At 40.4% G+C, this 15,169-nt stretch overlaps 1 protein-coding gene across 13 annotated transcripts in view; it reads left to right on the top strand.

Moving 5' to 3' along the window:
- RNF144B (ring finger protein 144B) overlaps positions 1-15,169 on the top strand; it is a 306,085-nt gene that overhangs the window by 43,414 nt on the left and 247,502 nt on the right. For 8 of the 13 annotated variants that reach the window (XM_070515588.1, XM_070515584.1, XM_070515585.1 and 5 more), the window contains one exon: positions 6,457-6,573. The exons of 3 other annotated variants lie outside the window; for them this stretch is intronic. In XM_070515588.1, the coding sequence (XP_070371689.1) occupies positions 6,493-6,573 (81 nt within the window). In that variant the 5' untranslated portion in view covers positions 6,457-6,492. Of the gene's footprint in view, positions 1-6,456; positions 6,713-15,169 lie in introns of those variants that run through there. 2 more of the 13 variants (XM_044773175.2, XM_070515594.1) reach the window with 2 other exon arrangements.

Below are 15,169 nucleotides of genomic sequence, written 5' to 3'. Positions count from 1 at the left end.
GTAACTAGTCCAATTATTTGAGGCATCCCACCCCAGCTGCCAAGGGTCCAGTGGAGTCCACTCAGTGTCGGGAATGGATTTGCCTGGGTCATAGCAAGGCTCACCTGAACATAGTGAATGCAGGAGCAAAGCCACCTACTAATTTGGCCCTGGGGAGTTTGGTTCAAGGATGGAACAGAGGAGCTTGGGGAACAAGAGTGGGGTCTGCTGCTGGAGAGAACAAGAAAAATGCAAGAAGGAGACATTGCTTGAACTCCCTCTGCAGCTCTGTTCTGGAACATGCTATCAGGAACCACTTGAGCCTCTCTATGTCCCTCCATGGTCTGCTCTGGGGGCCAGACTTGCTCAGGTTGACAGATGTGTCCAACTTTAGTGGAAACAGAGAGGACAGACAGACTCTGAAGTTCCAGGACTGAAACTGGTTTCAATGAGGGATGGGTGAGTTGAGGGTTAGGGGAGCTAGGTGTGAGATTAGTCTCCCTTTGCTAATTTTTGTTCGTTTGTTTTTTATTGTAATTTTAAAATTGTGGTTAAATATACATAACATAAAATTGACCATTTTTACATGTACAATTCAGTGGTATTAAGTACATTCACAATGTTTTACAATCATCACTATTATCTATTTCCAGAACTTTTTCATCATCCCAAATAGGAACTCTCCATTGCCTCCTCCCCCCCAGCTCCTGGTAACCTCTCTTGTACTTTCAGTATGAATTTGCTTAGTCTAGGTACCTCATATAAGTGGAATCATACAATATTTGCCCTCCTGTGTCTGGCTTCTTTCCCCTAGCGTAATATGCTCAAGGTTCATCCACGTTGCAGCATGTGTCAGAACCTCATTCCGTTGTTAAAATTAGAAGACTGGAGGGGAGGTGGGATGAGGTGGTCTGGGCTTGTCTTCCTTGACTGGCAGTGGGAGAAAGGAGAGCAGGGGGCCCCTTCAAAAAGTTCCAAGTTTCACCTGGCTGTTTCCTTGCCACTTCCCAAGGCCAGCAAGTGGTGTGATTGATGGGGCAACAGAAAAACAAACAACTCCCCACCCCCAACCTATCCCCAAAGTCCTCCAAACTGCCTAAAATACAGGGACTAGGAGATTGACTAGATTTAGCAGCGAGAGAGAGTGGGGAGTTGAGGTGGGGAGAAGGCCTGTTAATTATTCACACTTTAATGTGAATTAGTATCTTCAGATCATCCTCTAGCATCCCCAGCTCAGTTGAGCAAGAAGAAATTGGAGTGGAGAGTAGAGTAAGGCAAAAGTTTTGGAGTATACGTATGGCAGCTTTATTCACACACCGTCTAAGTCCCGGACATCTGGGGAGAAGGAGGGAGAGAAGAGGTGAAATTGAGAGGAGAAGGCAGAGGAGCTAACCTTGCTCTTGCCAGTCTTAACCAGGACCAGATGGGACACGTCCCTCACTCACCCAGCCCACCTAGAGTCTTGGAATGGGGAGAGATGGGTTTTGCAGCTCCCCCCTTTCCCTCCCTCCCTCCTTTGCAGATTCTCTGGTGATAGAGATATGGAAGTTTCCAAGGCTGACTCCTGGTCAAGCAACGCAAAACTGTTCTTTGTGGAGACAGTTAATGTCCTATTCAGCCGTACTCGCACGTCCACTTCCAGCTCTAAGTTCCTATGGCCCTTGGCTCTGAAGAGGCGTAGGTTTACATACTTTGATGCTCTCATGGGGGCTGGGGGCCTCCTTTCACCTAACTGTTGTTCTTTTCTAGCTTTTAAACCCTGGATTGGTTGGTGAAAATGTAGCCAGCATTGACTGAAGTACGCATGGAGTGGGGAGACAGGAAAGAGGTTTCTAGGTCTGTGTTGTTGACCTGATTCTGTATTATGTCTTCAGTGTTGCTGACCTAATTCTGCATTATGTTTTCATTGAATGAGTTGATTATTTTTATATCATTTCCTGGTAAGTGAATTACCTTCACTGCTTTCAAATTTTCCATGTCCCAACTTCCAGTAGCTTACCACATTTTACATGCGCTTGAAAATTCCCTTCTTAAGCTTTCTCATTCTTTTAATCCAGTAGGAACAATATTGCCTGCTTATTATTTGAACAGCAGCATCGCTGCTGGTATTATAAACACCTTTGTCTTACACATAATTTGTATGAGGAATAAGTTAATATGTATTGCCAAGACTTTAAAGGATCTGTGTTCTTCATGTTGCATTTTAATATTTAATGTCCCAGTGGAATCTTTTTACTTTCATCGTCTTCCGTGAGTGATTAAATATGCGTCACTAGACCTGGCTTTCTTTCATGAACTCTGAAAACTGGTTCCTTGTTAAACAAGTTAGTAATTTGTTCCCTGAAGTTATATTCACTGTGTCCTGCGATTACTGGCATTGCTTTTTGTGTTTCAATTTCAATAAAAACCTTAAAACAACTCTCTTTAAAAAATGTATGTTTTCTTTGTATTTTGAAACTGTGACCCTCCTGTTATCTTGCTGTTAGGTCGGGCATTGGAGAGACATTCTAAGTTCAAATTCATAGGCATCATGACCTTCTTGTTTCTAAAACTTGCTCAATGATGCCCAATTTTTATTATGACCTAATAAAAAGACTCTTTTCTCTTGTGTAAATTTGATTTTTGTGTTTCCTTCCTGCTTTTCAGAAAACTTTGAGATTCTTTTCAGTCCTAAAAATTAAGTGGGAATATTAATTCAATTGTGTGGCTATTAAAAATGTTTAATAAGACATCATTGCCTCAAAATTATTTTAAAAAATTAGGACATTCTAAAAGGAATGATTCTCATGGCGTTATTGATCCCTGCCTGTTACATGTGTTGTGAATGCAATTGATTTATTTATGTGTGTGAAACCTATGTTAAATGTAAATAAATACATTTAGTAACCCTTTCAGGAAGAATTCCCCCTCCTCCATAAAAAGGATAAATTTATTTTACGAGAAGTGATAAAATTTATGTTTTTAAGAAATATAATTTTTAAATTATTTAATACCGTGTATTTTTTGCACATTAAATATGCAATCTGGTATTTGTACTTCCTTTTCCTGTTACTAAAGAGAAAAATGACTTTAATGGAGAAAGCAGAAAAAAGCTTTTAAGTCTCTGTCCTTAACTCTGCCTGTATTTCTTTAGTGTAGCTGTATTCGTTGAATAGATTGCTCTAATTACATAGTTCATCTTTGCAGCAGCCTCAACTAATTCAGTTTAAAATCACATTAAGACAAAACAAAACTTTCTTCTTCTTGTGTGTCCAAACCCATAATTTAGTCTGTTCTGAACTTTGAAAAGAATGCTGAACCAATTTTTTTCTCCAACCACAATTCGATATAATTTCCTTAAAAAGCAAGAAAATTGTGCCACATTCAAAGATCTTAGATTTAGCTGTTTAGGTGCTGTTTCTGATGATGGGGAGAAATTAAGTGGACCACCATGTACTATTTTCTTTTGCAAGGAGTGAAGAGAACTGGCGCTGGGGAGTCAGGAGTTACTGTTAATCAACTCAGAAGAAGAGTTGGCAAGGGCGGGAATCTCCATCGTTGACCTCAGCGTTTCAGTGGCTCCTTTGTTTTACGTGGACTCTTTCCCCTCCCCCACTTTTCCCCCCATTTTCTTCTCCATATGACCTTTTTTGGGGGGAATATTTGGATGCCGTCTGAGCTTTGAAAAGCCCTTTTCTTTGGGTTCAGTCCATTGGGTCCATTTAGTTCTGCTGTTTTCATCAGAAAAACCTTTGGTCAAATGAAGCACACAGAAGTTTTAAATGATCTCAAGTTCCTTCTTGAGTCGTTTCAGCTGCAGAGTTTCTCTTCCTTTTGCTACTCAGAAAGTCAGGGGCTTTGGAAGCAGGGAATCCCCAAGCCACAACAGCTCCACCGTAGCTCAAAGTCCTGCAGACCAAACGTCTTTCCACTTCCCCCTGTAACTCCATTTGCGTTATGATTTGGGAAATGCTGAACACGGGGCCTCTGGCTTAAGCAATTATGAGAAGGAAACTGTTAGCTCTAGTGCCATAGCATAGCACAAAGAGAACCTAACTATGTCAACTTGGAGATTTTTACTAGAGAAACAAGGGATTGGTTTAAATATGTAGATGGTTTATGAAGAGGATGTTTGGAGTATTGATTAAGACCAGAACCATTGGCATCAGATAAACCTGGTTCAAAATCTGGCTCAGCCATTGACTAGCCAGGTGACCTTGATCTAACTAATGGATTTTCATCTGTAAACATAATAATAAATAATATTTAGGGGATATTGTAGGACTAGCATCTTATTGGGATTTCTAGCACAAGGTAAATGGATCATTTATTCATACATGTGTTTATCCGTAAATATTTCGTTTTGTGTATACAAAGAGAAATAGACATTACAAATTTCTTTGTGGCTGTCTAGCTGAAGTAAGAGTCATGGATATTGTCTCCAGTATTAAAGGTACTTGTAGGTGAGGGAATTTGACATGATGTTCACTAGTACTGAAATACCAGAGGCAATTTTTTGGCCTCCTGCCTAGTGAACTCCTGTTTGTCCTTTAAACCCAACTCTTTTATCACCTTCCCTGAGCCTCTAGATGGCAATCATTCTTTCTTCTGTGTTTCCTTTGTACCTGGGCCATGTTCTGTTGTTATCTTTATCTCAGGGTTCCTGTAGTCTCCCCTTGTGGACTCTGAACCTTTTGAAACAGGGATTCTTTTATTCATCCTCACCTCCATCCCCGACTCCCAGCCCCCTACCCCCCAGTGTCTAGCATGGGACCTGGCACAGAGGTATCTATTACTCACATTGAAATGGATTGAATTTTATTAAATCAAATAGCTATATAGAAAACAGGGCCATGCAAAATATTCGGGGCTCACAAGACTGCTAGTTGAGTCTGTGAGGTGTCTCCTTTTCCAGCCTTGGTTTTGATTTCAGGACCCCAGTCTTGGCTTAGCACCAGATTGCACATCACATTTGATGCCACTCAGGACTGCAGTTGTCATTGCAGACAATGTGGTGTGATTCATCTGCCAGCAGATGTTAGGTTTCTTGAGGTTTTACAAGTGGATTGGCTGTTCTTTGGGATATGAACAGCCATGTGGTTCCATCTATTAGAATTAAGAAAAGATTGCCAGTGTGACCCTAGAGAATAAGGGCTCAGATACCAGCTCAGGAATTGTGCTCATATGTCATGGTTTTCCTGGGGAGACTACTCAAATGGATCTAGTACTTGTTTTTAACCTGTATTAAAACAGGGGTATCTCAATAGGGACATCTCTTTATTTGTAGCCTCTATTGAGGCACAAGTTTGCTTTTGTGTCCTTCAGTATCCTCTTCAAGAAAATGAGAGTAAGTTATTCCTCTTCTGGTGGCAGTAAAAAATAACACTGATACATACATAAAAATTTTGTACATAAAAATGGCTCAAACGGATATTTGTCATAATTGAAGATATAACTACAGCCATGTATTGCACAGTGATGTTTTGGAAAATGACAGACTACGTATAGAATGGTGGTCCCATAAGATTAGTGCTATATAGCCTAGGTGTGTGGTAAGCTATACCATGTAGGTTTGTGTAAGTACACTCTGTGATGTTCACACAAGGGCGAAATCACCTAACAATGCATTTCTCAGAATGTATTTAAGCGACTGTACTTAAATGCATGACTATATTTAAATTATACCTCCCTCTCAAGAATACCAAAATACTGCAAAAGAATCTACACTTAAACTGCAATCTTAACGCTTAAACTACAGACGTAGCAACTATGTATATGTTCTTCTACCTCTTGTAGTTCTTTACTCTCTATGTCCTTTTTTTTTTTTTGAGGAAGATTAGCCCTGAGCTAACTACTGCCAATCCTCCTCTTTTTGCTGAGGAAGACCGGCCCTGAGCCAACATCCATGCCCATCTTCTTCTACTTTATATGTGAGATGCTGCCAAAGCATGGCTTTTGCCAAGCGGTGCCATGTCCGCATCCGGCATCTGAACCAGCGAACCCCGGGCCGCCGAGAAGCAGAACGTGCTGCACCACCGGGCTGGCCCCTGTATTTCCTATCTTATTCAAGAATTGACTTAAAACTCCTTTTCCCTTGGCCTTGGCCCACTAAGGGTGGGACAGTAGGAGTGGCCTGCCATGGGTGAATTGCAATGACAGTTGCATTGTCTATGTATAAATGTAAAACAGTAATAAAACTGACTAAAAGTCGGTCTGCTTTTTAATACATGATGACAATTCTAAACAAATGTCACTGATAAAATACTCTTCCCTGAAAAAACTCTTTTGTTGGCCTAAGTTCTAGGCAATTGCTGTGGATATCACTCAATTTTCATAATATATATGTAAGCTATCCATTAGCACACTTGTATTACTTATTCTTTAATAAACATTCGTTCCATGTGGAGATTAATTTTGGAGAACTCCTACTTAAACACTGAGCTACTTGCATTCACTTCTTTTTTCTTTTTTTAGTAATGAACATTTCTTTTCTCACAGTTTCTCAGGGTCAGTATCTAGGAGCAGCTTAGGCTCATGGTGCTGGTTCAGCTTCTCTCAGGAGGTTGCAGTGAAGATGTTGGACTGTGGCTGCAGTCATCTGAAGGCTTGCCTGGGGTAAGATCCACTTCCCAGCTCGGTCTTCAGTTCCCCACTGGCTGTTGGCTGGACGCCTCAGTTCCTAGGCCTGTCCACAGGGCTGTTCATCATGGCAACTGGCTTCCCCTGATGTGAGTGATCCACGCACCTTCATTACGTAAGTTCCTAAAAGTTCAGCAGTATCTGAACTCCCTTCAGGTGTTCGAATCTCTGACCCTTGTGGAGCCACACGTGTCTGTGTTTAAACCATAGATTCGAAATGAACAATGATAGCACAGTGATTTTACAGATGAAGAAATCTGCTTACTTCAATTCTGTCGCTCTTTGTGGCCATTTGGACTTTTTATTTATTTTTAAAATTTGAAACAGTGAAACAGTGCAAATTGCAAGGGGTACAATTTTTGTTTGTAAGTGTAAATTTTAGTTTACATGTGACATTTTATTCAATTTGAATAACATCTTTAAAATTAAAATTTGTTTTTCTTTTAAAATTCTTGTTTGTTTTAAAATTAAAGAAGGAACAAGAAAATACAATATTACATCAGTGTGATTTAGTAGTTAACCTAAATTGTAACTTTTTCAGACCTTTTAAATTGAAATTAGCTTAGTTACTGTAATATTCATTCTATATAGATAAATTAATATTCATTATTCACATATAAAGTTAGGCCAGTATATAGCTATGTTTTCCCCTCTTTATTCTGAAAATATATTAATTAAAGGGTATTGGTTCATTACTTTTCTCCCTTTTTTTGAATGGTGATCTTTGTGGTTTTTTGGGCATGATTACATATATTGAGTTAAGATAAATATAAGGATCCCTGCCTACACTTCTTTTCTGGCCATTGTTATTATTTATTTCCTTTTACAGTTGTAACTAAAAATAGTTTTGTCATGTAGAGAAGGGTGATGTTTGATTTACTCCAGGTCGAATTGGCTGGGTATGTCATTGCTTCTGGGATAATTTTCCATGTAAAGTTTATGTTCCCTAATAACTTTCCTTGTACTCCATACTGACTCAAATAAGCATAGCCTTCTTTTATATAATGACCTGTTCCTCAAAAATCTCCATGTAATCAGAATCTTTGGAAAACAGAGATATTTATAATATATTTTTTTGAACATACAAATTATTCATTTTCTTTTCAGCATGCTCATACCACATTTACCTTTTTTTCCCTTTTCTTTTTTTGGTCAGGAAGATTGAGCTAACGTCTGTGCCAATCTCCCTCTATTTTTGTATGTGGGATGCCGCTGTCGCATGGCTTGATGAGTGGTATGTAGGTCCATGCACAGGATCCGAAGCCACGAACCCTGGGCTGCCGAGCAGAGCGTGTGACTCAACCACTACACCACTCGGCCAGCCCCACTTTTTTCCCTTTTTACTCTTAAAAGAGAAGCAGGAAGCACCCATAAAGGGATATTCTGTGTTTTGAGCAAAGAACGTTAGATGCTTCTCCCACCCACCCTACTCCTTACTCTGATTAAGAGAGGCATAGCTCCTTTCAGCCCTGACACAACTTTGTTACAGCCTCGTGGGTCCTCCCTGGTATTAACGACTCTGCTTCCCCTAACTCTGAAGTCACAGGCCAACTTCTTACCCAACTAGGATGAAAATAGCAAAAAGTTCCCTGCCAAACACAGTCCATGAACCATTCAGGCTAAAGATGAAGACATTTCTGGTTTCCCTGATGAAACCTGGGGACTTAGCTGAAGGAAATCTATCTGGGAACAGGCATGTAACATGTGCTTGAATATATTGGTTAAATGAACGAGCTCCTCAGACTTAATGTTAAAAATCAACCAGAAATTTCTGAATGTCCCTTAACTTTTTAAGGAGTAGCAGCATCAGATTCTTTGAGTCCGTCATATCCATAGGCTTGGATGTATTCACTTGTGAGTTTTCCCAGATGTATTTTCAGAAGAGTTCTTTCATAGGATGGTTTGGGTTGAAATTATCTGTAATTCATTCTATTAGTTCAAAATATGAAAAAGATACCTATGATGGGGTGCCTTGCCATCTGAATATTGCTCTCATACTGTCAGAGGCCAGCCAGCCCCGCAGTCCTTAATTTTCCCCGCTTTGCTTCGCACAGGCGAAACCTCCCTGTCCTTTGGCCTCTCCCCACAGAGCCTACTTTCTGTTGAACAACAGTCATTGTTAATCAGACATACTCATCTGAGTGAATGCTTAAAGTGTGTCACTGTCTCAGATAAAATAGAGACATTTCCTGAAAACATTTAAGGGGAGCAAACAATGGTGTAAATTTCAGGCCAGTGGGGGAGAAGTCACATGGTATTTCTAGAGAAGGAATTCTGGCTTTGGCATTAGAAAGATTAGGGTACAAATCCTGGCTCCTTAAGCTATTAGCTCGGTGATCTTGGGGAAATGACTGACCTCTTCAAGGCTTGGTTTCCTCATCTCAAAAATGGGGATGATAATTCCAGTTGGCAGGGTGGTGGTTTGGGGTAGGTGGGAAAACAGAGGGTAGAATGCTTAGCACATAGTAGGCTGTATTGGCAGGTATAATTGTGATATTTAGGGCCATTTTAGACTTCTCTGAAGGCTCAACCCATGTGTGACTTTCTGCCTAGATAGCTGATACAAAGCACTGGTTTTCCTCGGATTAATAGGAACACACTTTTAATTGAAAATGATACCCAAACACTTGGGAATTATTAGTCTGGATATTAGTTTTATTATTTGCTTCGTGTAGGTGGTTTTATTATTCTTAAATCATCTCCCTTTGAATTTATTGGCGTCTCTTCCAGTAGACGTGATGCTAATCACTGAATCACTTGACGATCAAAGGGATGATGCGTTCAGTTGGAGGCAGGAGCTTCTCTCCAACAAAGGGTTCAAGTTTTCCTCTTAAAGATGTGGGTGTTTTTACATATAGTCACAATAAAGGTAGGAAAATATTATTTTGGATGAATGTGTTACATTTACAGGGTCTAGAAGCTACCCCAAGAGAGGCACACAATTATAACTTGAATATATGTTAAAATAACAAGCCCCAGGATTTTCAACTTGAGAGAGAAACAAGGGCTGTTAGTTTCCCTTGTATGAAAACCCCAATTGAAATATTAAGGAGCTTTAGAAGCCTCTGATAAAAGACCCTGAGAAGGAGATCTGGGCTATTTAATCCTTAATCCAGTGTATTTAATTTCTTTTGGCTAAGGAGGAAAATTATTTTTTTCCTTAAAAAAGTAATTTCCACATTAAATGAAACACTTAGACTCTGGTGTCTTTTTGTGTGTGTGTGTGTGTGAGAGGAAGATTGTTGCTGAGCTAACATCTGTTCCAATCTTCCTCTATTTTATGTGGGATGCTACCACAGTGTGGCTTGAAGAGTGGTGCTGGGTCCGTGTCCAGGATCTGAACCTGGGAACCCTGGGCCACAGAAATGGAGCATGTGAACTTAACCACTCTGCCACCAGGCTGGTCCCTCTGGTGTCTATTTTTAATGAATGAATATGAGAGTTCAGAAAGACATTTAATCTGCCTATGTGCCAGTTTCATTCTCTATAAAATGAGGGAGTTGGACCAGGCCCTCAGACCTCTTCTGCCTTCACATGCTCTGATTTGTTATGCAGATCATAAGGATTGAATGACTGTTGAACATCTGTCAGTCACACCATACCCTTTAAATAAAGTTGATTGGCCTCTGGAAGATTGTACACTTCTAATATCCCAAGGAAAGGAGTCGTTTAAGCTTTTACAAATGATTAAAAAGGCAGCAAGAGAATTTTGGTTTTTCATTCATTTTTTTTCTTGTCAACAAGCAAGTCATTCTTCTTCATTGAAGTTAAATGCTTGTGGCCATTGAGTTTTTCTAGGTGGCTTCTCAGCGTTATTGTGCTTTGCTCGTATAGAATGTGGTATGTTAAAAACTTTCTTCCCCCTCTCCGGAAATTCTTAAACTGTGCCCACTGGTAGGCACACCACGCTATTTCTGTAGGTTTTATTACAAATTTGCTTCAGGAAGCTTGAAAGTGCAAAGCTCGGTAACCTGGCATTCATTTTTTGTGACATTTTAAGTTTATACTTCCTATAAAATTTGACTTTCTCTTCTATTCTTTAAATTTCACTTAATTTTTACTAGATATTTTGGTGGTAAAATTGAAAGAAACATCTATTGTGTTACTCCTTCCAGGAGTTTATATTTAGTTAGTACATATATTGCATTTTAACAGTTTACCAAGTGCTTCACTTGTACTAAACCTCATTTAATCCTCATGAAACCAATGTAAGTCTCATAAGATATTTCTAAAGTTAAGCACTGTTAGAATTATCAACTTTTTGTATATTAGGAAATTTACGTATAAGAAGGTTAAATAACATACTGGGCATATTGGCACAGACACCCATAGCCTGAATTCGGCTTCCACAGGCTTTCCACTTTACCAGCTCAGTTCAGCTCAGTTAAGTCTGCTGTAACATACCCCTTTTTGCAGTTTAAAGGTTTTTGGAAGAGGGTCCTCCAAGAATGAATTTATTTTGTGAGGAAGATTGGCCCTGAGCTAACATGTGTGCCACTCTAACATGTGTGCCAATCTTCCTCTGTTTTATGTGGGATGCTGCCATAGCACGGCTGGACGAGCAGTACTGGGTCCACGCCTGGGATCCGAACCCGTGAACCCCGGGCCACCAAAGTGGAATGCACAAACTTAACCACTACACCACTGGGCTGTCCCCAAGAATGAATTTTTAAAGGTAGATTTTTACTTGTTGTGACATTTTGAACAAGTTGATTTTCTCTCTTTCTTAAAGTACTACATAGATCACTCCTCACTCTTTCCCAAAGCTGGCCCTGTGAAATTAATATGGTACATTTTTAAATTAAGAATTTCAAAATGTTCAACTGAGGAGGATGCCATAGGCCACAGTCAAGTCATTCATTCAACAGTTAAATGAGGGTCTGCTCTTCCAGGGACTGGGAAGACAGCACTGAACCGAAGAGACAAAAATTCTGATCCTCATGGAGCTGATGTTCTAAGGGCCTGGGTGGGGAGACAGAAAATAAAACAAATGAGTAAAAACATGGTGTCTCATCAGACAGGGATATGTGCTGGAGAGAAAAATAAAGGGATTGCAGTTTTTTAAAGAGTGTGATTGAGAAGATGACATTTAAGTGTCGACTGGAAGGAGGCAGGTGAGGGAGGAGCCTCTCTGGATAATGGGAGACGGAGGCTCCTGGCAGGGGAAGCAGAAGTACAAACACCCTGAAGTGGACACACTCCTGGCATGGTCACCGAAACCTCCAAGTGGAGGAGAAGAAGCAATAAGGACAAATGCAATGATTATATTAGAAACTTCAGCATGGATTAAGCAGGCCCCTGGATGGGCGTTTGTATGATTATAAGATTTCATAATGCTTTCGGTGCTATAATGGAAACGAGACTCCCCTCATCTCTTTATGTAAAGGGTAGTATTATTGCTGATTTTTGTCAATTCTCATAGCAATTTCAGTTTTCAAAAGACTTTTTTTAGTGTATTATTTTTCTGAATAGGGAATACATTCATAAAGTCTAAAGTTCCAGGGACACATAAGGGTGTATGAGTTAAAAGTATTCCTTCAGTACCATAGACTCCCAGCTCCTCTCCTGGGAGGCAAGAAGATTACCATTTTCCTGGGCCTAGAGACAGTCTGGGCCCATAGATGCAAATATAGCATAGAGGCTGGGGGAGCCAGCTTTGGAGCCACACTACCTGCAAGTCAGTCCTGGTGTTGGTGCTCACTACGTATGTGACCTGGGCCAAGTAGCTAAATGTCCTCATCTGTAGAGTGTAGAGAATAATCATAGGGTGGTTGTGAGGATTAAATGAGATTATATGTGGATATGGTATATAAAGATATAAAATATCTTTATAAAATATCTGATATAAAAGGTCAATAAATTCCCTAAGACATCATGGCTAGAACATGATGGCACAGTGATGCTCAATTGGAACTCGAATACCACGCTCCAGGCTTCCTGGATGAGTGTCATTAAGTAAGATGGCTCTTACGTGACTTCCTTTCAACTAAATAAGGTACATAAATGCCAGAAACATGTAAATGTAGAAAAACATGTAGGTGTTTACTTGAGAGCCTAATCAAATTCATATCTTTCATTTTTTTATGGTTTTAAGCCAGAACAAATGCATATAAGTTTGTTTTTACATTAGGCAACTTCTATTCTTCTAATGAATGTTTACCAAGTGTTATGTTCTATGCAGCCTCTTCGGCACAGTGGGGAGAAAAGTAGACAAAGTCCCTGCCCTTTGGGCTGCAAACAGCCAATAGGTATTTTCAGAAACATTTCTTTTGTTGAGAATTCGTCAGATTTATTGTTCATGGACGTACATCAAATAATTCTCAGAAACAATAGGCTTGTTTTTCATTTGATATGCCTGAGAATGTACTAAGCATTTGGTGGTGGTACTTGCTTTGAAGGTTCAGTGAGTGGCAAGCAGGTATTGCACCGTTTGCCGACAGAGAAGTCATTATCAGTGAAGCACATAAGGGAGATTATGACTTTATAATGTACGAAGGGAAAACAATAGATAGGGATTTTAAGTGGAACCTATTAAAGGTGGGCAGTATGAGTGCAGTCTGCCTCAAAACAATGTTGAATTATAAATGCTGCCAGCTATTATTTCTTGAATAGAGGAAGTAAAAAAGCTTGGACCATTAATTCTGGTTTGCCTGATGTATATGGTCTACTCAGCCCCATGTGCCCAGGGGAAATAAAATACATAGTGGAAGATTTGAAAAATAATGAACCCTTCAATCAGCTTCAATCAGGCTTTTTTTCTTTTTTTGGGGTAATGCTTGTTTTGCAAATTTGCTGATAAGTCATGGTAGGAGCGCAATAAAAAAGGAATGATGTTTAGAGTGATTTCAATATTTACTTATTATTTATTCCGTTCGGTGAAAACCATTGCATGTGTTTCCTTTTGTTTATTGGACATTCTTTTTGCCTTGATTACAGTTTCTCTCTTTATTTACTCCCCTCACTCCTGTGATTCTGTCGCTTTCATTCCCTAACTTGCCTGTTATAGTCGTATGTGCGAACACATCTTTCCTAGAAATCCTAGCTTTTCCATCCCCGCTTCAGTTAAGGGTGGGATTCACCTGCAGGATTTTGCCCACCTTTCAGTTCCAGTTAATGCCTTGAGTGCAGAGCTGTCCATAGCCCACATGAAAAGACCAAATAACTCATATTCTAGGATTAGAGGTATAAGTCGTGAGTGCTTTGCTGCTGGGGGCAGGTTCTTTGCCAGCCCCGCTAGGCCTCCCCTTTACAACCTCCCTGGAACCTCTCTGTGCATCTAGCCCCTGGTTTATTTTGGACCCTTTCTGGTCAGCTGTTCAGTGTAGAGTTCCAGCTCAGCTAGGACCTCATTGTGTGCCCTGTGACCTGGCAAATAGTATCAGACCTCCAGAACCCTGGAGACCAGGCAAGTTTCCTGGTGGCCCTTCTTAGACAGATGGGTTGCTTGGGATTGGCAATGTGTGGTATCACTAAACAGAAATAGGAAAAAGGTGGTGCTTAGCAGCCACTCACTGTTGTTTTCCCAAAAGACATAGGCAGTCTCTCTTGGCCGCTTGCCAAATGGCTAAAGGCCTTGGAGTTAAAGGCATCGGGTTTGCAACCCCTTTGTCCCTCCTTACTACTCCTCAGGGAGAAACCTAAAGCAGGATAAGAGGAATTGCTGCTGTGTTTCCCCACAGGAGTTGGAGACATCAGCTTTTCTTTTAAGGTAGCATCATGTCACGTCATTCCTCGAAGTGGGTGGACCTCCACCATTTGTCCTGACTTGTTGAGATTTGCCCTGAGGAGCAGTATGTCTGAATGAAACTCCTGTCCCTTCCTAAGACCTCAGGAAGCCCTGTTCTTTCTCTGAGTCAAAGGTCTCCCCAGCTCCACCTCCTTCCAGAATCCTTCCACAGCCAGCTCCAGTCACTCTCCACTCAGCCTCCTCTCACCCCAACATGCAGCCCCACAACTGGCTTGCTCTTCAGTATCCAGCCACCAAATCCACTTGGAAGCTTTCTTTGGCTCTTTATTTGTTTTTTGCAGAATGCTCTGCAACTGTTAACTCTTCCCATTACTGAGTGAGGCAATAGAGTGTGTCCTCAACAATAGGGATTATATCTGACTCTTGGATTTGGTGAAATAATATATATAAACCTTCTAGCCAAGCACTTGGAACACATGGTAGGGAGTCAATATCATCAGCTTCCTTGATCCTTTCTGTGTTCTTATTCTGGCAGCAAGCAACGTGTAGTCAGGGTCTTCAACTTTTGTTTGGTGAGCATCATTGTGGTGTTGTGGGTAGGAGAATGGTAGGCCTTGGTTCCCCATGTTTGGGTTCAAATTCATCCTCTAGGTGACTTTGGATAACTTAGGCAATTTGCTTAACATCTGTGCCTTAGTTTCCTTATCTACAGAGTTAGGACGAAGAAGAGCTCCTATCCATAATATTGTTGTGAAGATTAAATTAGTTAATATATTAGGTGCTGATAAGACCATGTGCCTGGTGCATAGTGCTAAGTAAGGGGGAGAAATATCCTGGTATATTAATAATAGAAGTGAGGCTACCCAGGTCGCTGCAGTATATAAA

This window comes from Equus asinus, chromosome 8 (assembly GCF_041296235.1).
Source record: "Equus asinus isolate D_3611 breed Donkey chromosome 8, EquAss-T2T_v2, whole genome shotgun sequence".
Taxonomy (NCBI): domain Eukaryota; kingdom Metazoa; phylum Chordata; class Mammalia; order Perissodactyla; family Equidae; genus Equus; species Equus asinus.
The sequence above is the reverse complement of the archived record's forward strand: the minus strand, read 5'-3'. Positions and strand labels throughout refer to the sequence as shown.